Genomic DNA, 27,304 nt, shown 5'->3' with positions numbered 1-27,304 from the left:
ATAAGTTAAAGTTGATTTAAGAAAACACAAAAACAAGTTACTGGTTGTTTTCGTGCTGCCAGTTATTCTCCTCATCTGTGATGGTGAACAGCGTTCCCATGTTGGATACGCAGACCAGCAGTGAGATGTAAAGGAGTCGCACCACGGGGTTTTCCACTTTGTGTGTAGCAACCTTCACCAGGCTGGAAGAAGCAGAAACAGGACATTAAAAAAAGAAAGTTAGAGCAGAAGTAATCTCATCCCACTCCATAAGACTTTTAAATAAACAGAACCCGTTCCCTGTCTACCCTCGACAATGTACAATCTACAGTACTGCGCCAAGCTCTTTAATCTCTGTATATCCTTATGCACTTTTGAGTATGCAGCGTTTAAGTTTTTAGCCTAGTGTCCTTATCTTTTAGTGTTTAGAGTTTTTAGTGTTTTAATTGTTTTTATTGCTTGCTTTGAGCCAGTGGCAACGACATTTCATTCCACTTGTATTTGGACTTTTGGAATGAAGTGAACCTTGATACATCTTCTTTTTCCCCAAAAGTCTCGCTAAAAGCAGCAGTGTGATGCACATTTCACAATTTAACAACTGGAAAAGAAAAATACTAAAATTCTGATAAATGATTAGTTTTCAGTGGATAGTTGAAATGATATAACATGTACCTTAACTGTTGCTGTTTTAAACCCAAATATTCTATAATAATTTAATTATATTAAAACCTGCAGATTTGAAAGTTATTTTAATATGTATGATTTGATTTGAGACTTAAAGTGAAAAGAAAATATCCATTAACTCTTGGGTAAAAAACAGATAATAATACATTGGAGTGGGAAACATAATACTTCAACATTGTAAGGGTTACATTTCTACATTTTTAATAAACTATGTAACATGTCTAATCTTTTTTCCCCTAAAATATTCATGTTCCATGTCGTTCCATGTAATCTTTTGTGTTGAACATGTAAAAATACCTATGTCACAAACAATTATGTTGTTATGTTTCCCAATTACAGTCTTTAAGCATCATATTTGTAAAAATAAAGCACAGGTTTTGTAGAAACAAGAAAAATTAGAACTAGTTTGTAACCGGTAAAGTGATGAAGATAAAAGATGGATTTTACATCCAGAAGGATAGCTTAGTGGTTTGACGGTTTGGTTGTCGTTTACCTTGCTTTGCCGGCTTGTTGATTCCAAACAAGCTTCCAAATATCAACAAACAAATAATCCAGGTAGCTGACGGCAAACTGGCCGTCAGGCATGGCACAAACCGCAGCGATGGGGCTGTCCGATGCCTGACAAAAGCATTAGGAGGGTCAACCACAAAACTATACAGTTGATAGCCCTGCTAACAATGATAATGAAAAGTTCAGGCTGCAACTATAGCAATCTCGACAGTAGCAGTTAATACGGTAAACAGTGAGTAACAGTAACTGTGAGAGAGTAACAGGAAAAGAAAAAAGTAATCGTTATATAAAATCATTCCTTAAATCAGTTCTTTGGTGCATTCCTTTACCTGTTTTTTTCCAACCATCGTGTTACGTTGCCACAACTCCAGCAGACCGGATTCATAACCAGCAAGAATCACATCTCCAGCCTGAGAAAAGCACAACACTGAGATCGGGCCTTTCACTTCTGGAGAGCTCTCTGAGGAAAAAACAAACCAAAAAAGACTATAAACTCACCTTTTGACAGGTATCACCCAATAGAAGTATCAGTCAGTCATACTTGTATTTGCACAAACACAGAATGGGTGCACACGAAAACAGTTCTACCTCTTGTCCAGGTCCAGCACCGGAGGGAGCAGTCCTGTGACACAGTGAGGAACTCTGGAGCTCCGTTCTTAAGAGCGACTCCACAAACTGCACCGCTGTGACCGTGGAAGGTACCGAAGTGCTCCATCTGGAAGTAGAAATACAGTGAGAGGACAAAACTGAACCAAAGCTGAAACTAAATCAGAGGAAAAGTGTAAATAAAAGCAAGACTCCACAGTAAGTTAGGGTGGGTGGGTTTTATCTTGTCTGACGGACCTGTAGGGGTTTCCAGAGCTGCACTGTGCCATCATCAGACGTTGTGAGAATGGTCATGTCCTCTGACTTCATTTCTTTCTTTTTGTCTTAAAATCATAGAGATTATTAGAAAGATAAAACGTTGATATCAGAACACAGATAATAATGTTTTATTTTAATCAACATAAAAACGTAACAGCAGCAGACAGGATTAACTTTCCTACCAGTGTTTGGGCGGAGAGAGCAGTGATGTATGCGCTGCTTGTGGGCACTTAGGTGGCAGATTTCTGTGCTTGTTTCCCAGTTCCAAACATGCAGCATGCCGTCCGAGCACCCCGCTATCACATGCTCGCCCTGCACACATGGGCATCCAACAATATGTCAACGCAGGACATCCTTTATGGGGCCAAACTGCTGCTTGGTAAAGAAAACTCTGAGTAAAGTACAATTTGCTCACCAGACAGCAGACAGAGGTGAGTGGACTCTTCCAGGAGATTTCTTTGAGACACTGACCCGCTTCCAGGTCCCACAAACAAAGTCTCCCATCATTTGAAGAGCTTATCTGACAGGGACAGGAGAGCAGGGAGGTGGATTTAAAGGAAAAAATAAATCTTTCAATCTTGTAGAAGATACAGTTGCTATTCTTTTAAATAAAATGTCATCATAGTCATCACAGTTCTACATTTCTTTGACATAACTTGAAACTCACCACGCAGTCTGATGTCCAAACGCAGCCCGTGATCCAGTCTCTGTGAGAGTGAGGGAGCGACTTAGAAAGGGCAGCAGGAGACGAGCTGACGTCCCACACCATCAGAGCCTGAAACAAACACGCTTCTTCAGGAAAACTGACTTGTAGCTGAGCTGTTTAGTACAGAGAAGAGATGTCACCGACAACACTTACTAAGCTTTTTTATTTAATCGACAATTTAAGAAAAGTCAGAGTTCCATGGAAATGTTATATGTGTGAACTATTGTTGGATAAAACATGTTAAAATACTGAAAACTAAACTTTAGGTTAGGACTATTTATTAGATATTCTGTTTCGTTATTCATAATGCTTTGAAATCAAGGTCCCATGACACTTGTTGGTATTGAAACAATGAAAATGGCATAAATAAGCCTACTTCTGCTATGTTCTCATTGCAGGCAAAAGCAACCACAATCTCTTTTTTTGACCCATATCTGATCTTTTTTTCAGGCTGTCTGAACAACTTAAATGACAAAACATCTGATCAGATTGTGACGCACTAAAGAACAGCTTTGAAGAACTCAAATGGAGTTATATTTTTTTCTTTTAATGCTATTTTATTTCTCTGAAGTTTACAAATTCTTTCTTTCCAATACATTTATGCAAGTACCTCAGCTTTACAGTGCTTTAAGAAAATGCGTTGTATACAATTTTATAAATTGTGCTTTGCGGAAATCGAACAACAATTCATCTCCAACTATGGGGATAATTAAGGTTCAGCTTCTAAGGTGTGACAAGTTGCTGTTTTCTCCTCTTTGTTTGGAAATTAAGTTTGACAACATATGAATACGTATCATGTTTGGTGTCACTCGTTTGATCAATTATTATTATTTACTCACAAATGTCTGAAAGGAAAATCACTGGTTGAGAAGATAACCAGCTGCTGGTGGATTAGAGGAGTGCAGTACCTGATCTTTTCCACCAGACAGCAGCTTTGCACCATCGGGACTGAAAGCCAGACAGGTGACTCCTCCTCTGTGGCCCCGGAGCACCACATGTGGTTCAATAGCAGAATCAAGGGCCAGTTCAGTCAACAGCCAAAGCACAACGGTGAAGTCATCTACTCCAAACAGAAGAATAGAGAGCGAAATTATAATAAGTTATTAGAACTGATACAATTAAGCAGAAAAAAATGCTCATGAGTCTATATTGTTTTCTCTGCTGCTTAGGACACTGGAGAAGGTAAAAAAATGAAGGAAAAATAATTTATTTTAGTAACTTTTTTCACATACGTCATTAGGGAAAAAAGTCAGTTTAGTCTAGCAGGCAGGTGTATACCTCACTTCTTGTGGACCAAATGAATTCAATAGAAAAAATTGATACAAACATCTGTAGCAAAGAAAGACCTTAAACTTCACTGATTTTGAAATATTCTTTTGAATTATTCCAAAGGAAGCACTCATACATGCCTGTAAAATGTTGCCTTGACATGCCATTGCCATGACAACCAGTGGCACCTACCTGAAGCTGTAGCAAGGTAAGTGGAGTTCTGTGCTAGGGCCAGGACGGCGCCTGTCTGCACCCCAAACGTTCCCAGACTTATCAGACCCTCCTCTTCTTCTTTCATCTTCCACACCCTCAGGGATTTGTCACTTCCACCAGATACAAGCAGCTCTGACTTGTTCTGCTCTGCGTCCAATATGACCCACAGCATGCAGTGCACAGATGTGGCAAGGTCCGTGGAGGTCCAAATCGTCTCGCCTGCAGTCAAGATAAAGTTTGTTTACAATTCCCATTTTATTTTTTATCAAAAATGAATTTCTCATGTTTCTGCTGATTCAATAAAGAAGCATCTGAGCAGAAAAACTACAGATGCTACAAAGGATGTGATCAAATTCATCTTTTCAACTCTACTACCGTAACTACCATCAGTGTAAAAAACTCAAAAAAGGTTTCTGGATTAATGTACCCTCTTTAATTTTGTAACATTATACTGTACATGCAGTTATAGATTTTCATGCATCTGTGATTATATGAATTTCAAAATAATTTAAGGTGGCATGTATCTTATACATGCCTTATACTGTTGGGTTGATAAATAATTTTATGTTTTTGGTCCACATCTGTTGATTTTTTAGGCAGCGATCCGATTATCTGTATTCCAGTCAGTCTGCTGGTAATTCCTGGCATGAAATGTGACATATAAACACACCTGATTCAAGACTGAAGAGCTTCATGCCATCACCGTGATATCCCACAGCAGTATGGTCTCCATTAACAGCCACACACAGAGTGGCAGGATGAGATGCTGCAGATTTAAATTTCTTCTGAGGAGGCTCCTCTACGTCCTAAAACCGAGAAACAAGTGAAGCTAGAAGAAAATGTTTCCAAAGCACTTTACTTTGACTGAAAAGGTCCAACTGGTTCACAAAACACTTTCAATGATTGTTGAAAAGTTAACAATAATCTATGTAATCTGACACTATTACAAAACAAGACTGTTGTAAAGAGTCAGAAAACTTGAATTTAAAGAGGTAATACTTGTTCTTGGGATACATCTGAACATACTTCATAACTTTTTAATGCAGCAACAGAACATCCAAGTCCCCCTGACCAGAGCTGGAGCTGTTTAACAGGAAAACAAACATATACAGAGTTAATAGAAACAATTCACGTCAAAACCAGTGTTATTTTTCTTTAGAGAAAAACTGGTAAACTTGTCGTGTTTCTTTCCCCAAAGAATTTGCCATCAACAATCTTATACATGTGCAAAATTCAGACATATGCACAAAACATATTGTAATGTAAAGGTATTAATGTCAAATAATTCATACAAACAATTCAAGGTTAAATAATATGCAATAAACAAAATAATAGAAAACAGTAAAGCTCCACAACCCGGATGTCTCACCAGATGATCCGAGCCGGCGCTCAGAAGCAGGTCTCCACCCTTCAGGAAAGTGAGGGCCTCTGTGGCTCCGCAGTGAGCCTGGAAACACCCGACACAGGTGGAGGTGGCCACTGACCACACCCGCACCTCTCCAGAAACAGAGCCGGAGCAGAGCATGGAAGACGACGGGGAGAAGGAAAGGCTCCGTACGGATCGCTGGTGACCACGTAGGGACTAAGGGAACAAATAGAATACATCTTTCTTAAATTACCCTTCAAACAGAAATCCAAACTATTCAATGTAAGCTGTTTGAACTATGCTATTTTAAACAAAACCATCTTTTAAACTTGTTCACTCTCTTACCTTTTCATCTTTGGAAATATTCCAATGGTTATGTATTTCTGATGGAAAATAACTGCCGTCTCCAGAGACAAGCTACCATCATATACAATCAGTTCTAGTAGTAAAACAACTTCTTCTTATTCCTCAGTATCAACAGACAGATACTTAACATTGGACTGCAATAATTATCATAGGACTTCTTTACAGAGCAATGTGTTGTGTTCATGTATATACATAAACATATACATAAAAAGGAAAATATTCCAGAAATGTCTTACAAGGAAATGGTTAAAAGTAGAACCCCCCACTATCGACGACTGGATTGGGATCATCTACGAGATCTATGTTATGGAGACGATCTCTTCCTCCCTCAAGGTTGAGAAAGAAAACTTTTATAAGATCTGGTCCAAATGGACTGAGTATGTGAAACCAATCACATCTGATTTCATGTGAACTATTTTTTTATGTGATGTAATGACTGTAAACATGGGTGCGCTCCCTGGTTTTGTTTAGTTTTTCATTTTTTATTTTATTTTATTTATTTTTCTTATCTTTCTGTTAGTGTTTCCAATTATTGTTCATAAAAAATGCCTGGAGGACAGTAGGGACAGAATCATTTAAGTTTAAAGATTGAATGTATAAATGGGTAAGATGGAATACTGCTGTTCTAAATAAAAAGAGAATTTCAAAAAAAAAAAAGGAAAATATTCCAGTAATTTAAGATATTAATATCTGCATGTAGATCATGGTAATGTTATCAACTCTAGATTTATGCATAAATCATCAATGCAAACACATTGTAAATTTGCTGCAGCAACATGAGTCTGCTGTTGTTCAGGTCGCTTTTTAATAAGATCACATCCAATTGTGATAGTACCGGTACCTTGCTGGACTGCTTTGGCATTGCATGTCTGCTTGCAGTTACTGTTTATCTTTAAAGTGTGAGCATGAAGCTGATTTGACCATCATGAAGCCTCACCGTTAGTGTTTTATTCTGGAGCCAGTTCCAGACGACGACATTTCCATTCCAGCAGCCAGCAGCCAGCAGGACACCTTCAGGATCAAACATCACGCAGTTCAAAGGGCTGGTGCTGGGCAGAGACGCCACCTCATCACCTTTAGCAGAAGACCACACCTGACGAGAAGGAACACACCTAGTCAGTTTAGATCAGAATTTGGTGAGGCAGTATCTTGCTGGGAGAATGTCATCCTATTCCATCAACGTCAGTAGATATTCAAGCGTTAATGTAATCATCTTTATCATCATGTCATGCTTTGAAGCTTGAGATTAAATATGTTGTGATTTTGACAACTTAAACCTGGATCCAAATGTTTACATGGCAGTTTTGAAAAAGACACAAACCTCTTTTTCCAGATCTTAACGTTCCCTGTTTAAGTTCTGTTATGGTTTTCTTTTCCTTTTTTTAATTTCTAAAACAAAACAACAAGATCCCTAGGATGTGTCTACCCGGAGTGTTTCCCTGCCTTTTAATTGAACACAGCTGGAATAAGCGACTGCAGAATTTGTGACACTGAAAAGGAAGAAGGAAATATAGAAAATGAATGGATATATTATTCTGATATAACAAAAAAGGCAAAAAGGAGAAATCCAAGTAGACGTAAAACAAGGAAGATGTTCTCAACTTGCCCTGAGGAAATAAAAGCTTGTGCATTATTTTCTAACCTATATTCGACTCTCTGACTGCAAATGGAAGTTACGAAAACAACAGTTGTTCAGTGGGATCTCTGCTTATTAAAGTAGCAGCAAGCCAAGAGTCCAAATAAACTGAAACATAAACTAACAGCAATTTCAATAACAATGTGTATGGACCAGGAAAAGGTAGAAAAGAGCACAGAAGATGAACATGAGACTAACTTTAAGCATGAAGTCAAGGGACACAGTTGCGAGGTGCTTCCTGTCCGGGGTGACGTCACTTGCAGTTATCGTATTAGTATGGCCATCAATGAGAGCGGTTCTGCAGAGACAAATCCAATGCCATCATTGCACAACCACTTTTAAAGAAACCATCAAGATTAGACCAATCTGTGGTGGTTTTATTTCTCACTTTCTGCTTGAATGTCAGCTCTTACTGTACCTGCATCCACTCTCAATGTCCCAGACCTCCATTCGTCCATCAAACGAGGTAGAAGCAAACTGAGCGTCCTTCAGAAAGATGCAGCTCGAGATGCCGTCACAGCTGCTCACCAGTGACTTCACTTCCTGCTCACAGACAGACAAAAGTAGATATTAGATCACTGCAAGGCTTTTAATTCCCAGCACATACAACAACAGGGAATAACTTATATACAGTAGGTTTTAACAAGGCCTGTAATGAGGAATCTGAGTTTGTGGAGTCATTCTTGTAATTTATCCTGATTTTATCTATAAGCAAAGTGATACATGTAATTATTTTTACAAAAACTACTTGATCCATGTAAACACTTAATTTCAAGGCTACAGTAGTTGCGCCCAACTAGTTTGATAAACAGCAGACAGAAGGAAGTGCCGGTAAAACCATTTCTAGTGGAATATACTACCTGTCCAGTGTGCGTGTTGATGATGTGCAGCGTCCCCTGCCCGGTACCAACCACCAGCAGCTGAGCATCCGAGCTCAGGACCACACAGGTCGGCTCAGAGGGGAAGGTGGAAACCAGTTCACTTTGGAGAAATTCAAAGTACAAATACAATATATGCTGAATAATATCAGAGGAAAAAATGTAACTCACAATGCTAATAGTGTAACCACCTCACATGACTACTATTAGACGGTTGAAATATAATAAGATGCAAATTATAAACCATTCCACCTTTCTTGTTATTGTCTGGCTTGATATGTAAAGTGCATTTTGCACTAATTTTTCAGCCACCAAATCCTTCTTTATCCCTTAATTACCCGATCTCTTGAACAGGCTTGTTGTTGCTGTTGAGACACTCAACGACCCGCACCCCTCCCTTCTCCACCAGGACCTGAGCCCAGATGTGGGCGGAGGAATCTGCGGGTTCACTGAAAGCCTGCTGAATGAAAAGAGCTGGCCAGGTCGAGAGTGTGGAGGTGTGGCGTCGCAGGAAACTACGACAGTCTTCCAGACGGCCTTGGAAGTCAGCTGAAAGGATGAGAGAAACTGGAATGATGAATAAAACCCATGCTACACAAAGCTTTGAATTTAGTGTTTTAAATTACTTACAGGAGGGTGCATATGTGTGCTCCTTGTCTGCAGGAGAGGTAAATGATAAGAATAGCATCATTAGGGCATGGTTTTATCTAATGTTTACAGAGATAAACTTGCTCCTGAAAGATTTTTACACTCATACAGTTGAACACAAGCAAATGTGAGGTGAAGAAAAAAAAAAAAAAAACTTCTTAAAACACCGCATAAAATGGCTGGTATACATATACCGGTATATATATTTATAAATCCTCACCATACAAGCTATATGTTTCGATAAGGTGGTGCAGCAGGCCATGGCGCACATTTGCGTACAGGAAATAAAAGCTGGACAGCAGGCAATGAACCGCCTCCAGTTGTCCACTTTGAATCTAAGAAACAAACGAAGCAAGAAGTCAAAATTATGAAGAAATATTATCCATAACATGAGTACAAACGAGATGCATGAAATTATTCTGAACCAAGTGATTTACAGAAAATTTTGACTGCAAAGTTGTTAAACTCTATTTGTTTATTTCGTGCAGCATTTAGTAAATGAAGGAAGATGTCAAACCAGGCTGGAGGGCAAGTGCAGGACAGAGTTGGCCTCGCAGTGAAGGAAGGTGTTTTCACCGTGAGGGTCGGCCATCGCCCACAGATGAGCTGCGGAATGACAGTGAGATTAATCTAAATATGAAATGACTTGAACTCATTCATAATAAAAGTGATCCGCATGTACTCTACCTGCCAGTACGAGGTGAGCTCGGCTTCTGTCCTTCTGTGTTGGGAGGAGAAAATCCTCAAAGGCTCGCTTCACCTCTGGATTGATTAGCACCAGCACGTCATCGGTGTTGTGAGAATGAGACGGACCAATCAGACTGCAGAAAAGTGGATTATTACTCACACTACTATTCAAATATGGACAAGCTGTGTTTACACGTATATGTGAAGAAAAACAGCCTGAATGCTGAAGGAATAATGGTAAAAGTCATAAAGTGTTTAAATATCAGTTTGGTTGTTGGACCACGACTGGATCCATGCAGGCAGATTTTTACGAAAGAAACAATGAATAAAACATGTTTCCATTGAATATGGATTCATCTAAATTGCAATAAAGCATTTGCAACTGCAACATAAAATACATTACAGTTGGAGCTGTAGCTTTTAATCTCTGTAAGTTTTTATATTTAATAAATATTTGCCAAAGATTGCATTTCAAGGTGATGTGGAATGTAAAAATCATTTATGATCAAACTTATGCCAAGAAGCAAATCAACTGGTGTCATTAGTAAGCTGCTATTAGTCCTTCATCAACATTGTGAAGGGGTCATACCACATATTTTGGTTCCCCCTAACTTTTGACCTTTCAATGAAGAGATCTCTCTCTCTGAAATATTACAAAAGACGTTTGAAGGACCACTTGACTGCTGTTTTGTAACTGTTTTCCCAATGTATTGTTGTTTATGTTTCCATGTTCTTTTTGTTTTTTTGTGTTTCACTCATAGTGACATGTACAGTCTTATTTGCTCAGGAATCAATATGATATAAGTTGTAAAAACAATATCCCATGCACACTCACACACACTTATTTTTTGTCTTTATTCTTTATTATTTATATATTGCATTATTAGTTTGCCATCACTTTTGTGTAGTTATACTTTCTGTTTTTTGTATGTTAATCTTGACATGAAATTTTAATATCTTCGGTGGAGGCTTCAAATAAGCCCATTGGGTTTTTTGCCTCTTCCTGCACCTATAGTGTTTATCATTGATATTTCCTGTATATTTTTTAAAAACTGTGCAAAACAATAAACTAATAAACTAACTAATAAGATGAAATACATTTTATGAGTAAAGAAAGAACATTATAAAAATGTAGATATTCATAGTATCTGGTTTGGTTTCATTATTCATGATTCATGGAATCCATAATACGACCCAAAGGCTCTCCGACGATACCACGCTCCCTCTCAGTCTCCCACACAGTGACCTCACCATCACCTTGTTCCAACCACCGTCTGTCAGAGATGAAGCTGAATCTGCAGCTGAATTTATTTTCCAATGACAAGTTTCCCACCAGCATCCTCACCAAACATACCTCATATGGGACTCTTACCTTTGCAAACTCTGAACCAAACGGGTGAAAGTTGCCATGGGAACACGTCCCTTGGGGTTCCTGGACAGGCGCAGCACTTCCTGCCACTCGACCTGTCCATCCCGCATGGACAGGTCATTGCACATGTTCAGAACAGAGTACAAGTCTCTCTCCTTCAGGCCTGGGAACAAAGAGAAGAAACATGTAAAAAAAAGGACAGGTTGGTTTGAGCACCATGTTCAAACCTTCTCACAGACTGCTAGAAAGATAGTGGATCTGTCAGCAGCTTTCATTTTGCGATTGATGGCTGAACGTTACAGTTTAATTTTTAATCAATTACTTTGGCACTTATAACATTTCACTGGCACAACTGTAGACATACCAAACAAGTACACAAAAACTTGACTCATCCTACCGGTACTGCTGACGGTGAAAGCTGCCAGGGCCCAGCGGAGTCCCAGCATGCCTCTGTACTGCGAGCAGAGTCTCTCCAGACTGTACTGCACCAGCTGGCTCAGAGACGGTGGCAAACACTGCAGGCTCTCCTTCAGCTGAGAAGCAGACAGAGCATTAACAGCTGAGTGAAATGTGCATCAAGATTATGCAGCTTAAAAAAAACTGAGTAGAAGTGAGTGAAAATACACATTACATGCACAAGTATCTGTGGAACTTAAAGAAGTACATTGATATACAGTACAATACATGTGCCAAAATTCAGTTATATGTAAAATCGTATCCATATCATCAGCATTTGTAGATAACCAACACAGAACCAGTGAAACCAGTGCAGACATGGTTAAAAACCGTGAGCTCAGACCTTGTCAAAGGAGGCAAAACTCCTCAGGTCTTCACAGGCCAAGTGCAGGTACAGAGGACTCACTGCTCCCTTCTTCGTTATTAAGGTCTGGAGCTGATTAAACACAAACAGCAACGTTTGTGTGTAAAAAGAGACGTTCTGGAAACATGTAACGGTGAGGATTAATTTAGAAAACTGTCTTAGAGGAGTGGTAAGTAGAACCTGGTTGTTAAACGCTGAATCACTGAGCTTTTTTCCAAACGTGTCCAGTTCCTTCTGAACGATCTCCTTTCTGTCGGGCATGGTGAGCTGGCCCAAAGAAAACAGGACGGTCCCTCTTTTCTTGGCCAGTGTTTGTAGCAGAGCTGCTTTTGATGTGATGCTCAGCACTAAGCAAACGCCCTGAGGACAAAAATACATTCATGCAGTTAAAAAAATCAACTGAATAATGGATATTTACATGTATATTTACATTATATGTGAGCTGCACAGGATGCTGCTTATAGCAGTCCTATGAATTGGCTCAGTTGTCGAGTCCAAGACAAATTTTGAATTGAATTGAATTATCACTACAAACCAGACCGGGTTTGTACTTGGTGAGCTCTGAAATGTTAGTGTTTCTGCTCAGTGACTGCAGACATGTCTCATATCGATTGTAAGATCATAAAGCATTTCGTGGTAAAAGATCTGCTCCAAAATTCAGGAGCCTTGAAGTAGTTTGAGTTAAAGGAGCATGAGGCAGGATTGAGGCAGGATTTATGAAAAAAATTCGTATACATTTTAAGTTTTCTAGTAATAATTTCAGATGAAGCGTTCCAAACCAAAAAGAATGAGCCCTCTAGTGTATCTCTCCGTTGCCTTGAACAGGCTGTGTGCTGCAAAATGTGCTGCAATTCCGGGCCGGAATTTCCAGCGCTGTCCTGCGGATGTGACGTCACATGACGCTGCATGCACGTTCTCCCCATTCTCCCGTGCCGGCTTCACTGTTGGCTGCAGTACCCCCGACGGCCGTCGTGGCGAAGGTGGCGCTAATAAGTCTCATTTCTTAAAAGGAGCCTCATGCTCCTTTAATATGAAGATGAAACCTCTTTTTCACTCCCTTGTGACTGACCTTGGGAAGCTGTTGTGGGATCCAGTCGGCGCTGAGCTGTCCTCCACTGTCTCGGACAAGATCCACCCCATCAACCAGCAGCACCACAGGTTTGTTCTTCGTCATGTCACCCAACATGGAGTGAAATTCTGACAACAAGTCTCTGAGGTAAGGAAATATATAATTAAACAAACACAGCTGGAAACCACTGATCATGCAGAGACTAGATGATGTAGATATCCCTCACTTGTACGAGTGGGTAAAAGGTGATTCCTCATCTGTATCTCTCATCTTTCTCAGCCAGTGAACGAGGCATCGAAGGAGGTTTTCCACTGAGCGTGCCGGTTGACTGGCAGCTGTAGAATAGGACATCACATCGCAGCTGACTTTTCTTCTGGACTTCCCTCCAGTGCTGAGGGAATCTGCCAGAGCAGCCTGTGTGGGGGGGGGAGTAAAAAATGGCAGGGCCGAGAATTATGACATTTCCCCAGGAACCAAATTTTAACCTGTCTGATTAGAGATTAGGTAGTTAAATCTGTTAACGTCAAATACTGAAATCATTCAAAGGAAATATTTAGCTAGCAGCTTTTAGTTGTAACATCAAGTAAAAGTCTTTGATGCCAAAAACAGTTTGTTGCTATAAACATGCTTCCATGCGTCTCATCACAATAACAGTTAAAAGGAAAAAATAAATACCGGTACATTATTTTGTATAGTCTGTTCTTAAAGTTACTTATTATTATCCTATATGTTGTCCACTGTCACTGTGTGTAATGCTGCTGCTACACAATTTTCCAGCTTGGGAGAAATAAAGTATATATGTTTATCGTATGTATGTATGTTTATCTATCTATCTATCTATCTATCTATCTATCTATCTATCTATCTATCTATCTATCTATCTATCTATCTATCTATCTATCTATCTATCCTTTGCTTCATATAATCAGCAAGTTAGAATTACCAAAAGGTTCAAGTCATAAAATTACCATGAAGACCGTTTTGCCCTCTCCAGTTCCTCCCTCTATCACCACCATCCCTCCTTTGGTGTGCGTCTGCTCCACCATCTCCACAGCAGCTGAAAGCAGCTTCTGCCTGCCGAAGAACTGCCTCAGCAGCGCCCCCTGGTGAACTTCCTGCTCAAACACCTCCGACGCAGCTTCAGCCTCCTCACCCTCCTGACAGATTGAGAATAAAGGTGATTGAGTATCATCTCAAAAAGCTGTGAGAGAACAGAAATGCTCTGATGCTTCAGTTCACTGCCACTTTTGGGTCGTTACAGTGGTTTTACAGTTAGGCGATTAATTTGTCAGAGTTACTGACTTCCACAAATAGCTTCGTAACAGCCATCCAAAGATCCTCCAGCACAGCTTTGCCAAAGTCCTCCAGGTTTTTAAGATATGCCTTTCCTTCCACAACACCTCCCCACTCGCACGAGTAACTGCAACAGAAAGAAATGTGAACTCAGCTAAAGCTCTTACAATGATGCCATGGTGGTATTATTTGTACAAGTTTTGCACAAAACTATTGTGCATCACTTATCTACACTGAAAAATGCTCACTTTTCAGTGACTTTGACAGTGCTGCCCACTAGTCTTCTCTTCAGAGACGTCATCTTGTCCTCAGCCTCCTTTGATTCAGCAGCAAAATCTGATCTCCAAGCAACAGGAACCGATCTTTAAACAGATAAATGGAAAAATGCCAACTTACAGCACTTTACCTGTAACTCACTTTATGCCATTGAGGATCAACATTTTACATTCACAGCTTACTTGATGATGTTTGGATCCCTGAAGTAACAGAACATCCGCTGGTGTGCCGTGTCAGGATAAAGAGCCTGAAACTGACAGATCTCCATCTCTGTGATGGACAGACCCGCTGGGGCAGAGGCCAGCTGAACACAAAGAATAATTATTTTATTTCAGTACTTTTAGATAAATTATGAAATTAAAAGTCACATCATGAAGCATTTCACTTAAACTCAAATACATAAAAGCAAACTCTCTCTGTCTAGATTGCAGTTAAAATGCTTTTTAGTGCACATGATATACATGCATTGCACGTTGCAGACTGCAACCAACAATGTTTGTAATTGTGCTAATTATTTTCTTATAAATGTCCGGCACGCTTCTTCTCTTAATTTGTACAACAAGAATATAAAAACCTGTAATTGATTAAAAAATACCATATCAACAACTGCAAATTACTTTTCTGTCACTCATCTCTGCCTGTAAAAGTCATGAATCTTACCCAGCTGTACTGCGGCAGGTCAGGGAGGGCCGGTCTGGGGGGCACCTGACCATACCTGTCCCCAAGGATCCCCACCAGCATCTGACTGCGACACACCTCTGACAGACACAGCTCGGCGGCTCTCTCCGACTCCTCCTCTGTCACGCCCCAGCGGAGCTCCACCTCCTGCAAATAGAGGCAGTGCGGCGCAGCGCGCCGGCGAAGCTCTGGGAACACGCTCCGCACCAAAACATCACGCTCAGCGTGCATGTCTCTGAAGGTGGAGGAGATGAACACTCGCACACCTTGCCACCTAAGAACAAAGGAATGAGCCACTCTCAAACGATGGAGAAGAAGGATGATGTATTTAAAATAATAATTTAAAAAGTAATTTTTACCTTAATTTTGGGCTGGTTGGTACTGAGACAACATAATTTGAAGTCTGAAGGCCTTTGGCGCCCTCTGGTGGCAGGATGTTGTATAATCTGTCCAAATGCTCCACATGATCGAGCAGCCTTGAAGATCCTCGTGCTGCCACAAACCTGTATTTGAATAAACAGGTTGAGATTTTGGGAACATAAATGTCCCCTGCTTGAGGACAAAATCAGACTATTTTCCAATCTGTTGGATAATATATAGACCTCAGCTGGTTATCTGAACTGGGCATCGTACCTGAAAAAAAAAAAAGCGTAGCCAGCTCTCCCTAAAGGTAACTCAAAAAAACAAAACATTCACACGTTGGCACCTATAAAACTCTCACGCTAGTAAATTTGTATTTTATTTTGATTAATTAAATTTCCAGTGGGGAATTATTTTTATTACTATCATACCATTCACTTCAAGTCAGCTTTAAAACAAGATAAATGTCATCCCAAGGCACTTCCAGAATACGCTTCATCTCCTTCCAAATTAGTCCAATTAATACAAAGTCGTAAAAAAAAACAATTATAATAATTGCCTAGCTAATCTACACCGAATAAGCCATGACTAAATAAAATATGGGCTTAAAAATGTGTACATAATCATTAAAGGACTACATTTATCATTTCCAGCCAAACAGATTTCTCAAGCATTAAAAGAAAAACTCAAAGAGGAACCAGTCACTCTAAACTGCAGAAGTGTTGTGCTGAGTTGCTGGAACCTGCTGGAGGTTTCTGTGTATGCGTTTGGCCTATTGTTCAGTCACACTCTTGTTTTCTCTTCCATCATCACCCTGAGAAGACTTTTAGTCTCCTCTGTCATAATGTTCACACTGCAGCTCTGTGAGCTGATTTTATTATTGCTGATGTGTGACTTAGTGCCATAAAGGGATATGCAGTTGTCACATGAGACAACCAGGATCATGGGAGTCCAAAGTTGCTCTGACTGGTTTTTTGCCACCAGCAGGTACACAAGAGCCAAAGCAAACATCCTAAATGGTGCAGGAATGGCTCTAGTATAGTTCTAGTATAGACTGAACCCCCAAAGAAGATTTACAGTCAAACCTAAAAAAAAAAGACAGTTACACTTCCCATACAAAGTGATGGGAGTTTGACAGGATCTGATGAGAGAGAAAAAAAATTTGCGGCTGAGCACATTAAACGAATTTTAAAATCAGAGATTGGATTTTGTTGTCTTTGAGACCGAATCTCTTTCCATCACTTTCCCAGTGTTTGTGTTAAAATAGCCAACTGTAGACTTCAGCTTCATATTCAAAAGACAGATGAAGAATTTATCAATGTCCTCATCTCACTAATGACAAGAACATTAAAAACATCGCCTCGAGCTACACATGATTGAACAATAAATAATTCTTGTGAATACAACAAAAACCTTGAATGAATGAGCCACTGAACATTTCATGTCCACGATTTAAAAGGCAAAAATACCTTCATAAACTGAAGAATTGTGCATTTTACCTCAGTATTTGTTCACTGAAGCCGCTGAGAGTCACAAAGTTCCTGTCGGGAGTGCTTTCTGAGTCTGGGCATCGTCTAAACACAAAAGGTACAGGATAATTGGAGGAGAGGTAAGAAACCAGAGGAGCATACCCATATTTGTCTGGGACACCAGGACTGAATAACAGTTGTATCAAAAAGATTAAGTGTAACCTGTCTGACAAGAAGATTTGCATCACAAGGGCATTGCTGTTTATTTCCTTCCTGTAGTTTTTGATGGCCCACTGAATTTCAGAGCTGATAGAGGACTCAGACAGCATAATGATGTTGTTCACCTGAAAAACAGAAGTGCCAGAGATTGATAATTGCAACAAAAAAAAAAAACAGACAAGGAAACATCTCACTGCATCAGCCTGCAGATGTGAAACTTGGATTCTGTTGATTCTGCCGAAAATCCCAAATATCACATGCCAAGAGAGAATAACCTATAAAGTAATTTCTAGTCAGATTTAAAATGTCCATCTGATCTGAAGATCAAGTTTATGGTTCCCAAAGTTTCATTTAGAAATGTCACCTAACAATGTTTCTTATGTTTGGTCTTCAAGTCTCATGTTACTGTTACTTTGGTTTCTTTGTTTGAAGTGCTCAAACTGCTGTGTCATGAAATCAAAATGTATGTGACCGAACTAAATAAATATAGACCAGAAATATAGGACAAGAACATATACATATATTAGTGTTTGTTGATATGACAAGGTAACTTTATGCAAATCTGTGCGTATTTATTCACAAGATGTCAAATTTTTCTATATAAAACATAGAATTCAAAAAGAATACACAATAGGGGGGAGGTCCCTTTTCTGTGAGACTATAATACAGTATATGGATGTCAGAGATGAGGACAATTTAAAAAACACAACCCTTGCAGTTTGTTTGAGGCCACTTAAGTCTGAATATATGATCATTCTTCACGGTGTCTTAAAAAAATTAAATAAAAAAGGGACTTTTTGGTGAACGTCCAGCTGATAACTGCATGTCTTAAATTGCTTTATAATAGATGTCCTCTAGAGTTGTGTTTACATTATACGTTTTCACAAAATAAAAGCGAAACTCTTAATTTGCCATAAAGTAACCGCTGCGGGAAGTCGGTGTTTCCATTGAACAGTGTTTTTCTTTTTATGAGCGTAACCGTCCTGGTTCTCTTTCCGTATCTCATCCTGCTAGACTTCTCTTCAAAGTAACAAAAGGATTTTGACTTTGAAAAAGATGGAAACACTGGATTATTGACACGTCTGAAAAACCACCTTGTGAAAGTGTAACAAATTCTTCTGATTGCCTAACCAGTAGAGTCATTTACATTTTTTTTTACTTTATTAACCCTGCCATTGTAATGCTGGAATCAATTCAAAGCCACACCTCAGATAAACATACCTTGTTTTTATTGGTGAACATCCTGTGACAGAACGCATTATCAATATCATCACATGGAACCTGGGAAAGTGCCAGTGAAAGAGAAGTTCCCTTTAATACAGCCACATAACATCTGCTTCTTCAGCAGGTAACACTTTCCATAAAATATAAAACACATTTATAAAAACACAAAAGGACAAATAGCTGCAGAGAAATATGCTGACCTCCATTTGCTTGATCACACTTCTGACATTATCCAAAAGGACATCAGACTCAAGTGTAGCTTCTTTACACTGATTATCTTGTAACATGTAGAGTCGACAATCCTCTGCACTACTGTTGATCATCAGAGCGAGCATAGCTCCCACCTCTAACATCTGCAAAGATTTTCAAATGTAAAAAAGGGGTTTGCTTATTCAGGTGCCTTATGCCAACCTCTCTCTGCATTAAAAAGCAGTTTTACTTACAGAAGGAGTGAGTTTATCATGCTCCGCCTCCTTGGTCTTCTTCCTTCTACAGCTGCTGTCCTCTTCCCCATCTTCCTCATCTGCCTCTCCCTCTTCTTCTTGTTTCTCCAGGTCTGGAGGGAGGCAGAAGTCCTGTTTCTTGTCCCACGACTGGTGGTATATCATATCATAGGAGAGCAGGATAGCAGTTTTCCCGGGGAGTGGGGGCACGTTATAGCGGCAGGAGATCTGAACCGCCGTCTCCAGAGCTTTGCGATAACGGTCCAGCAGTTCAACAGTGTAGGGCCTCTCACTGGACATACAAAGACAACAGAGGAAAAGGAAGGCAGATGTTCATTTGCTTTTGTTATCCTTTAAACTTCATTGGCCATAAATGGATCTTAAAAAGCAAAAACATGCAACCCTAAATTCTGATTCAGATCCACTACCCTGAGTTACAGAATTACAAACTGTAATTCTTATTTTCCTTTCTGTATATGCAGTTTTTTTTTTTACACTATGCATCACCACTCAAGCAAATAAAAAATGTTTTCATCTATTTAAACACTAGAGGCCCGCTGCGTGTAAGATGAAGACAAACCAAACTTCAAAATACATCAATATGAAGTGATTACAAAAGCTTAACATCCACAAACCAAAGATGAAATTGTCTTACTTGGCCTTCAGGAGTTGGGCTTTCTTTATTTTGTACAGTCGGTAGATAAATGGCACGCCGAGTGTCAACTTCACTCTTCTCTTTTTAGTTGACTCCCACTCCTGACGCTTAAATCGATTACTTTTGGGGATCTTCTTCAGGATGCTCACCAGGATCTCTTTGGCAGTGGGGATCTTCTGCTGCGATGCTGAAGCTAAACGAAAAAGATGATGTTGTTGTGGAGGTGGACTGTTGCTTACTTGGCCAACATTTTACCAAAGTTTACATGATTAGTTTGTCAAATCAGTTTCTGGTACTGAGGTTATGTGTTGAAAAAACGACACGTACATACAGATTTGTTTACATTACTTCTAGTACCTTTTGGTTAGTACAACACTGCTGGAAGGTGGAAATCAAAGTTTCGACAAATCAAGTTGTCCTTAAGTCTCGTTTTTCTTTTTTGCATTGTAATAAAAAAAAAAAAAATTTAAAAAGGAGGTTGTTTTCTAATCCAAAAATGATTTTGTTTTTTTAATGCAGATTAGATATTATAGGATGTTCTCGTTTTACTACAGTGTCTCTAACTGTGCTGTAAGAGATCACAAATGTCTCTTAAACTGTTTTAAATCTGTATTTAACTATATGAGTAAGACAAATTTACTTGGTTACAGTTTTTGAAACTACTTATGAGACTGTTATGAACTTAAAAACTACAAAAAGGATTAGCAAATTTAAAAAGGTAGGGTAAGAAATTTCTGGAAGAATCACATCTGCTTATATTAGAACAAAACAAAGCAAGATATGAACCTGTCATGGACTTTTTTATATTAATTAATGTGGCAAAACGTGTTCTGGATTCGGAAAAAAAAAACCAGTGTCTAATTATGTACCCTGCCTTTAAACAACATGTGCCGACTAAAAAAAATATATATTTAAATTAGACAAAGAAATTAATATTTTGCTCTTTTTGCTGAGCTGAATTTATACTCTTGAGTAGAAGTAATAGTCTCATACAGACAACACGGATCCTCCCCTGCAAACATTGTATTTTTGCTTTCAAGTTCGATACAATCTGCAAGTACTATTCACTACTATTTTGAACAAAACTCTTTATATTATCCTGTTTTGAAACACTGCAAAAGTTACTCAACAGCTCAACCTGGCCCACAAATCCAATCACATCAAGCATCTGTAGGATGCTCTTGAACAAGTCCAGGCCACAGTTCAAAGCCTGCTGAAAGTGCAGCATCGATGCCATATTGCTTCTTTTATCCCAACTTATAAAATCAGATTTAGTAAAAAATGCTTTCAGTCATTGATGCACCTCACCCAATGTGTGCAGCTCCATGATGACTTTGTAGGCAGCAAGGAATCTGAAAGGAAACTGCCTGCTCTGGATGACTGCTTTCTGTAAGCACATCAACAGCACAATGTAAGAAAAGCAGTAATAGATATTTAGAATTTCATTAATTCAAGAAATTAACACCGGCTGATGGATATAGATACTTTGTTTCACTGTGTCACACCTGATTAGTCAGTCTGTTGAGGATCTTTCTGTGGTGAGCCTCACTAATGCCCTTGGTGATCATATTCCTCAAGTTCCTCAGCGTGGCCATAAATGGAAGTGATTTACTGTCTGCAAAGTAGAGACATTATAGCTCAGTGTGCGTCATTGTGGACGTGTTTGTTTTTGACTATTTGTCGTGTGGATTGTGGAATTATTTAAAGACCGAAGATTGAGGGCTTTCAAGTTGAGAAATGTTGGACTCAGTGTTTCAACCAGATGGGAAATTGCAGATCAGTACAGATAAACACATGGTATGAAAGACACATTTTTCAGTGGTGAATTATACTTTCCAATAATCATCTACTAGGAACTAGTGACGCAGCAGGCATGCTGTTCTGGACTGCAAGCCTGTGCATGTAGCTCAGTTATGATGATGATGAACTGAAGCACTTCCTGTCAGACCTATGAGTTTCTCCCAGGTAGCAGCCTTGTTTCCTTCCAGACTGAGCAGCCGTTCCCACGTCTGCGGCTCCTTGAGCTTCATCCTCTGTCCAGATCTCTCCCTGTCCCACGAACCCTTTAATCCACTGCGGGTGAACGCCTTCATGTCACTGGGGTACCTGTTGAAAGACCAATTCTGAAAACACTTTCTCCAAAATCTTCATGTCTTTTTAAATGTTTTTCATTTTATAGAGAAAAATAAAATATAAATAATAATAAAAGAAAAATTATATAAGAGATGTTTAGCTTCTAATTAATACGTTTTCTAATACTTCAGCTGAATTTGAGCTGGAAGGAGTAATATCAGTCACAATAAAATGTTATGTCATTATTGCATCAGTGCTTGGGTATTTGTGCCCATGTGCTGCTTACTTTTTCCCCAGAATGCTCATAACATGCTCAGCAGGATCTTTAATGTGAAGCTTCTTGATCAACTTCTTCATGCTGAATTCACTCTGCTTTTTATCCACCACCCCTTTTCCTTCATTTACCTGGATCTGGACACACACACACACACGCACACAGTCAGCAAAATAAAAAAATTAAAGGAGATATTTATGGGGATTTTTTTTGTTCAGCATAAATAGTTTTATTTCTGTGATGAACATGCATGTGCATGAATACATTTGCATAAACGCAGCTGGACTTGAACTGAACAAAAATGTCCATATAAACTCCTAAACACTTGTAAAACATGTAAAAAAAAAAAAAAAGATAAAAAAATCTTTTTGTTGTTTTGTTCTTAAAGTTGACAATTTCCTCAGGTATTTCATTAAGCTCTTGAGACCCCAGCTTTTGTTTTACTTGCGTTTTTAAATTCTTTTAGTTATATGGGGTCAAGAGGAACTAATAAATTTAATTTTGGGATGTTGACAGCATATTTTAAATATATGAAGTACCAGTCGGCCCTTCATCTGAACGGTCTGTCTCTTTTCAAATGAGTCCTACAGCTTTATGCTATCCACTTAAACTATTAGAAAAGTAGCAGGAAATTAATTTGGGATAAAGAGATTTGGAGATGATGAGATTCTGTCTATCTATCTATCTCTCCTCAAGCAAACTTCCCAGCTGGCACAATTAGTCACTCAGGTAGAGTCCTTTCGGGATCCTCCAAACCCAGACTCACCCATCTGATTTGCATGATTTGCCACTCCCTAGCAGACCTTTCCACAGTCCAGTGTCTGTGTGCTTTACACCACTCAATCCAACGCTTGGAAGCGCTTTCACGCACCTTCCTGGGAACCATGACGCTCCCAAAGTGTTTATGCTTATATCAATACCAGTGGATTCAGCAGAACATTGGTGACTTTTATGCACCATAACCAGCAGTCATTGAATTTGCTCTGTGGTTTTAGGCGATCTTCTGGTTTGTGGCCGAGTTGATTTTGTTCCTAAACACGTCCCTTTTCTACTTGTATCACTTACACTTAACTATGGAATATTCAGCAGGGATGACATTTTGCAAGGACAGCACTTTATCACGACTGAAGTCATTGACACATCAGACACCCAAATATTTGGTCTCAACAGAAAATTTGACTTTTTTTTATGTCCTCTTTTAACAACAACTCAAATTAAAGAGAAAAAAAAACAACTTCTATTTAATGGCGCAAAATAAATAGATGGTGACTTACAAGCTTCTTCAGCATAGATGCATCAGATCTGAGAAGCTTCGCCCATTTTTTCAGCTGTCCATCAGTTGGTTTCTGGAAATCATAATCAAGTGATCTGAGACAGAATACGGTAAAAAAGTAGCTAAATGATAGAAGGTATGTATGCACTGAGCATGGATTTAGAGAAATGCTTTACTTGTATTAAAATAACAACCAGAGTTGTAATTAAATCGTCAATAAAGTAGTAAGTAATGCATTTATCATCCTGAACTGAACAAGTTTGACTTTTTACAGCGAGGAAAAGATAACAAGAATGCACAACTACCTTTCCTTTGGGTTTTTTACGGTTGTGTTTACAGCGGTGTTTGCGGGTGTTATATTTGGCCAGTTGATATTCATTGAACTGCTTAAACTTGTCAACCATCGCCTTCTTCAGACACATTGGCAAAGAGCGGCTGAAGCACTGGAAAAACATCATGAAGAGTGTAAGAAAGACTAGAAACACAAGGATCACAGTGCAGTTGATGGAGACTGAGACTTACTGTGCTGTAGATTCTGACTATTTCCAGCCAGTCAGACGGAAGCTGCACAGCTGCACAGAAGTATCTGCGGACATGCGACTTAGTGGAGGGCAGATTGGCAGCCAGAGCCAGCAAGAAGTTTGCAGTGATGCGAATATTTAGTTCTTGTCTTGTGTAAACTGCCACCTTAAAAGGGAAACAGAACAAATGTTTATGTGTCTGTGTTCAGACTAAATCATATTATTATTATTGAATGTTAAGGGGGGAAAAAATACTTCTAACATGCTGAATATATTCTTACATTAGGAACTAGCAAAAGGAAGTTTAGTTCACAACTATCTTTATGAGAAGCAGATACTTAATCACTCGATGATCATTCTGGAAGCAGAAAAACTAGAGAAATATTTTCAAGGGTTGACAGCCTGTTGAAACCTTTTTGGGGATTTAGTCAACCATAAATAGAGATTAAAATACAGGTTGTAATTTCAGATAAATGTCCTTCAAGGGATTATGGACTCACGGAATACACGCACATACTTTTTAAAAGACTGACCTGCTGTACAAGTTATGTGCAACAAAAAAAAGACCAATTTTTCATATTTGAATAAAACATTAATTGAAAAGGAGAATATAATAAATAACTGACCAAATATGTACTTTGTAAACTACTACTGTAAACTGAGTAAAAAAAAAATCAAGAAGTATGAACACACTAAATAGAGTAAGAAAAATATGTCCATAAAACAAACTGAAACCAAAGAAAGTGACATAGTGCTCTTACAGTTGAAACCAGAAGTTTACACACACTGTGCAAATAGACACATAACATTTTAAAGCCAAGAGAAAATAATATAAAATGATCTAAGAAATTCTCTCTGTCATTATTATGGCATTTAGCAAAATGAAATAATTTTGGCAATCCTGACTGAACTGAACCTGGAGAGGTTTAGTCTGATTTAACTTCAGACAGTGAGACAAAAATGGTATGTGGAAAAGAAACAGAAAGGAAAACTACAAGGATATATTTTTGATTTTTGGGTGTTTTGTCAAAATATTTCTAGGCAGCGTAAAAAAAAAACACTTGTTGTCATTTTTAGCTCAATGGGCCTCCTAAAGAGTGCAAAAGATCATGTCATTCCTATGAGACTGTCCAGGAATACTCTTATCTTTTCTTCGATTATGCTACTTCTTTCTTGAATCTCTCAATCACCTCTGCAATGATCTCCACTGTATCTCTGTCACCTAAATCCATTATTGTTGATGTGATATAGTGCCATAAGTGGTTCACATTTGTCTAAAGAAACACAAGGATCCCACATCTCCCTAAAATATGACATTGAAACTAATATTATAAAAGAAAGAAAATATTTTGCGCTGCTTAAATAGAATCCTAGACACCATGCAAGACGCTGCTTGTTGCAGCAGCTTCTGTCATATCATGTTTATCTTTGCATATTACTAAGACTATCTTTGCATATTCCTAAGATTTTCTTACAGAGATGTTTTCTTCCTGACTTATGAGAGAGATCATTGTTATGCATGTTTAGACGCTGCGCTGCTTGGGGGCTTTTCAGCAGTATTTCTGGCACGTTTTAACATTTGTTAAGATGAACTATTGTCAGAACAGGAGAGTTGTCTGCATGTCAGAGCAGATGATTATGATTTTCCTTGAAAATGTCTCAGAGATAAAGGTACTTGTATCCAGACTGATAAAAACGCCTTCAGATACAAAACTCTATCCACATCCTCCCACACAGAAGATGCACACACACCTTGAGAAGGAACTGTGGGTCACAGTCAGAAATGTCCTTGGCCAGGTTGATGATGTTGGTCCAAACGCTGTCCTCAGAGTCCCAGTTCAGCTGGCCAGGGGCTTTGTTTTTATTAACCAGGGAGCAACACACCGCATTCAGCAGGAGATACTAAAGGACAGATACAGCATGAAGTCAGATCTCTACAATTAGCAGCTAGTATTTAAGCTTGACAGCACAAACACTATTCTAGTAACATGCAGATGCAAAGGAAGACCTTTTTATCTTTCAGCTGCTCTTCAGCCCTTTCAGTTCTCGGATCAGGCTCTGCAAATTCATCTTGTTTGATGACCAAAGTGTGCTCAACCTCCTGGTTGCTCAGCTCCATTTCCAAGACTGGCAACTCCATGGTTGTCTCAGCATCCTCCACCTCCACCTCTGCCATACGTTCAGATAATGCTGGAGCTTCATCAAGATGCTGAAGGCACTGAAAAAGTTCATTAAAACAATAATATGGTGAAATCACGTGCATCAGTCGCAGTGGTGATCAAAACGCTTAAATGTGAATGTAGTAGCAGCCAACTCATTTATGCAATAAAGCAAATGTCATGTACCACACTTGTTTCCTCAAAACCGGATGATGTGTCTTCAGATATTTCCTCCACCTCTTCATCTCCTTCACCATCCTTTTTCTGTTCTCCCCCCAGACCATGATTCCCCAGTGAAAGAAAGTTAGAAAAGCGACCGAGCAGAGCAGTATCGGGCAGGGATGTGGACAGCAGAGACTCATTAGGAACAGAGGAGGTCAAGGAAAAAGAAAGAGGGGACAAGTCATTAGTTAGGAGTTTGTTTTTGGTGCTGAGGAGGGGTGGCACAGCAGAGGAAGCGAAAGAAGAGAGAAGGGAAGATGAGGTAGAGGACAATCTGGAAGGCTGGAGAGATGGGCAAGCAGACGATTGTGCTGAAAGGTTTAAGAGCAGAGAGCAAGGCTCAATCGTGGAGGACTGAGCCAGGATCTTGTTTTCCAGATTTGGAGAATAGTTGGAAGACAAACTTCTTCCAGGTGTGGCCAAGTCCCGCTTCTGCTCTCCTGGGCCCACATTTGCGTGCTGCAAAGTCAGCGCCCTCATCTCTGCAGATAAACACATAGATCAGAGGGTCAAAGGCCAAAACTCTGACTCATATAATCACAGAAAACATTGAGATTGCAGTTCAACGCCACGCCTTCAACTGTTGCTGCAAAAAATGCATTTCTGCTCTGAAGGGCGTAACACTCTGTAAATCTGTCCGTACTAATGGAATAAATAATTTAACACCGAAATAAAACTCTTAAAACTGAAGGAAAATATTACATTAAATACTTTGATGAATGTAGATCTTGAACTGTGTTTTTTGAGCTTACAAAGTCTTTTCCCATGAGCTATTTTAACATAACATTTAATTGGCAATGAGTCTTCAGGGACAAATTATATCCATCACTAAATATAAAAGCGTGAGAACTGGATTGCAAACGCAAGGAGAGGCTGTTTCCCATTAGTCCACTTCCTTGTTATAATGACTCAAGAGACTGCAAAGGCGTCGTAGTCAGATAAACACCACGTCCGACGTTAAAACTCACCGCACAAAACACAGACGACTGACTCTCGACAAACTGTTGTATAATGTTACCGTTTTCCACCCCCACAGTTATATATTTAGTGTGTTAAACTAAAAGTAACTACTGTAGTCCAGTAATATTCCCATACAAGCAG

General features: G+C 39.2%; 1 protein-coding gene across 3 annotated transcripts in view; it reads right to left on the bottom strand.

Annotated features, from left to right (window-relative positions):
• tep1 (telomerase-associated protein 1) overlaps window positions 1–27,304 on the bottom strand; it is a 30,506-nt gene extending 3,202 nt beyond the window's left edge. The window contains exons 1-51 of one of the 3 annotated variants that reach the window (XM_061731921.1): window positions 27,172–27,304; window positions 26,168–26,685; window positions 25,831–26,040; window positions 25,575–25,724; window positions 23,824–23,988; window positions 23,607–23,744; window positions 23,303–23,374; window positions 22,041–22,165; window positions 21,630–21,787; window positions 21,187–21,296; window positions 20,990–21,068; window positions 19,682–19,874; window positions 19,027–19,318; window positions 18,784–18,936; window positions 18,581–18,640; window positions 17,363–17,484; window positions 17,171–17,245; window positions 15,671–15,814; window positions 15,294–15,585; window positions 14,816–14,937; window positions 14,606–14,719; window positions 14,367–14,484; window positions 14,033–14,221; window positions 13,291–13,478; window positions 13,065–13,206; window positions 12,176–12,355; window positions 11,975–12,067; window positions 11,573–11,708; window positions 11,179–11,338; window positions 9,807–9,940; window positions 9,637–9,725; window positions 9,340–9,454; window positions 9,102–9,128; window positions 8,810–9,020; window positions 8,454–8,574; window positions 8,012–8,136; window positions 7,792–7,891; window positions 6,895–7,050; window positions 5,595–5,807; window positions 5,252–5,308; window positions 4,896–5,031; window positions 4,205–4,444; window positions 3,652–3,803; window positions 2,705–2,812; window positions 2,453–2,557; window positions 2,220–2,349; window positions 2,017–2,102; window positions 1,762–1,888; window positions 1,503–1,633; window positions 1,157–1,281; window positions 42–182 (exon numbers count right to left, since the gene is read on the bottom strand). In XM_061731921.1, the coding sequence (XP_061587905.1) occupies window positions 42–182; window positions 1,157–1,281; window positions 1,503–1,633; window positions 1,762–1,888; window positions 2,017–2,102; window positions 2,220–2,349; window positions 2,453–2,557; window positions 2,705–2,812; window positions 3,652–3,803; window positions 4,205–4,444; window positions 4,896–5,031; window positions 5,252–5,308; window positions 5,595–5,807; window positions 6,895–7,050; window positions 7,792–7,891; window positions 8,012–8,136; window positions 8,454–8,574; window positions 8,810–9,020; window positions 9,102–9,128; window positions 9,340–9,454; window positions 9,637–9,725; window positions 9,807–9,940; window positions 11,179–11,338; window positions 11,573–11,708; window positions 11,975–12,067; window positions 12,176–12,355; window positions 13,065–13,206; window positions 13,291–13,478; window positions 14,033–14,221; window positions 14,367–14,484; window positions 14,606–14,719; window positions 14,816–14,937; window positions 15,294–15,585; window positions 15,671–15,814; window positions 17,171–17,245; window positions 17,363–17,484; window positions 18,581–18,640; window positions 18,784–18,936; window positions 19,027–19,318; window positions 19,682–19,874; window positions 20,990–21,068; window positions 21,187–21,296; window positions 21,630–21,787; window positions 22,041–22,165; window positions 23,303–23,374; window positions 23,607–23,744; window positions 23,824–23,988; window positions 25,575–25,724; window positions 25,831–26,040; window positions 26,168–26,683 (7,325 nt within the window). In that variant the 5' untranslated portion in view covers window positions 26,684–26,685; window positions 27,172–27,304. Of the gene's footprint in view, window positions 1–41; window positions 183–1,156; window positions 1,282–1,502; window positions 1,634–1,761; window positions 1,889–2,016; window positions 2,103–2,219; window positions 2,350–2,452; window positions 2,558–2,704; window positions 2,813–3,651; window positions 3,804–4,204; window positions 4,445–4,895; window positions 5,032–5,251; window positions 5,309–5,594; window positions 5,808–6,894; window positions 7,051–7,791; window positions 7,892–8,011; window positions 8,137–8,453; window positions 8,575–8,809; window positions 9,021–9,101; window positions 9,129–9,339; window positions 9,455–9,636; window positions 9,726–9,806; window positions 9,941–11,178; window positions 11,339–11,572; window positions 11,709–11,974; window positions 12,068–12,175; window positions 12,356–13,064; window positions 13,207–13,290; window positions 13,479–14,032; window positions 14,222–14,366; window positions 14,485–14,605; window positions 14,720–14,815; window positions 14,938–15,293; window positions 15,586–15,670; window positions 15,815–17,170; window positions 17,246–17,362; window positions 17,485–18,580; window positions 18,654–18,783; window positions 18,937–19,026; window positions 19,319–19,681; window positions 19,875–20,989; window positions 21,069–21,186; window positions 21,297–21,629; window positions 21,788–22,040; window positions 22,166–22,794; window positions 22,937–23,302; window positions 23,375–23,606; window positions 23,745–23,823; window positions 23,989–25,574; window positions 25,725–25,830; window positions 26,041–26,167; window positions 26,686–27,171 lie in introns of those variants that run through there. The other 2 variants (XM_061731920.1, XM_061731922.1) reach the window with 2 other exon arrangements.

Source organism: Cololabis saira, chromosome 10 (genome assembly GCF_033807715.1).
Source record: "Cololabis saira isolate AMF1-May2022 chromosome 10, fColSai1.1, whole genome shotgun sequence".
Taxonomy (NCBI): domain Eukaryota; kingdom Metazoa; phylum Chordata; class Actinopteri; order Beloniformes; family Belonidae; genus Cololabis; species Cololabis saira.
Note: the sequence above shows the minus strand (reverse complement) of the source record. Positions and strands in the feature narration are given on the sequence as shown.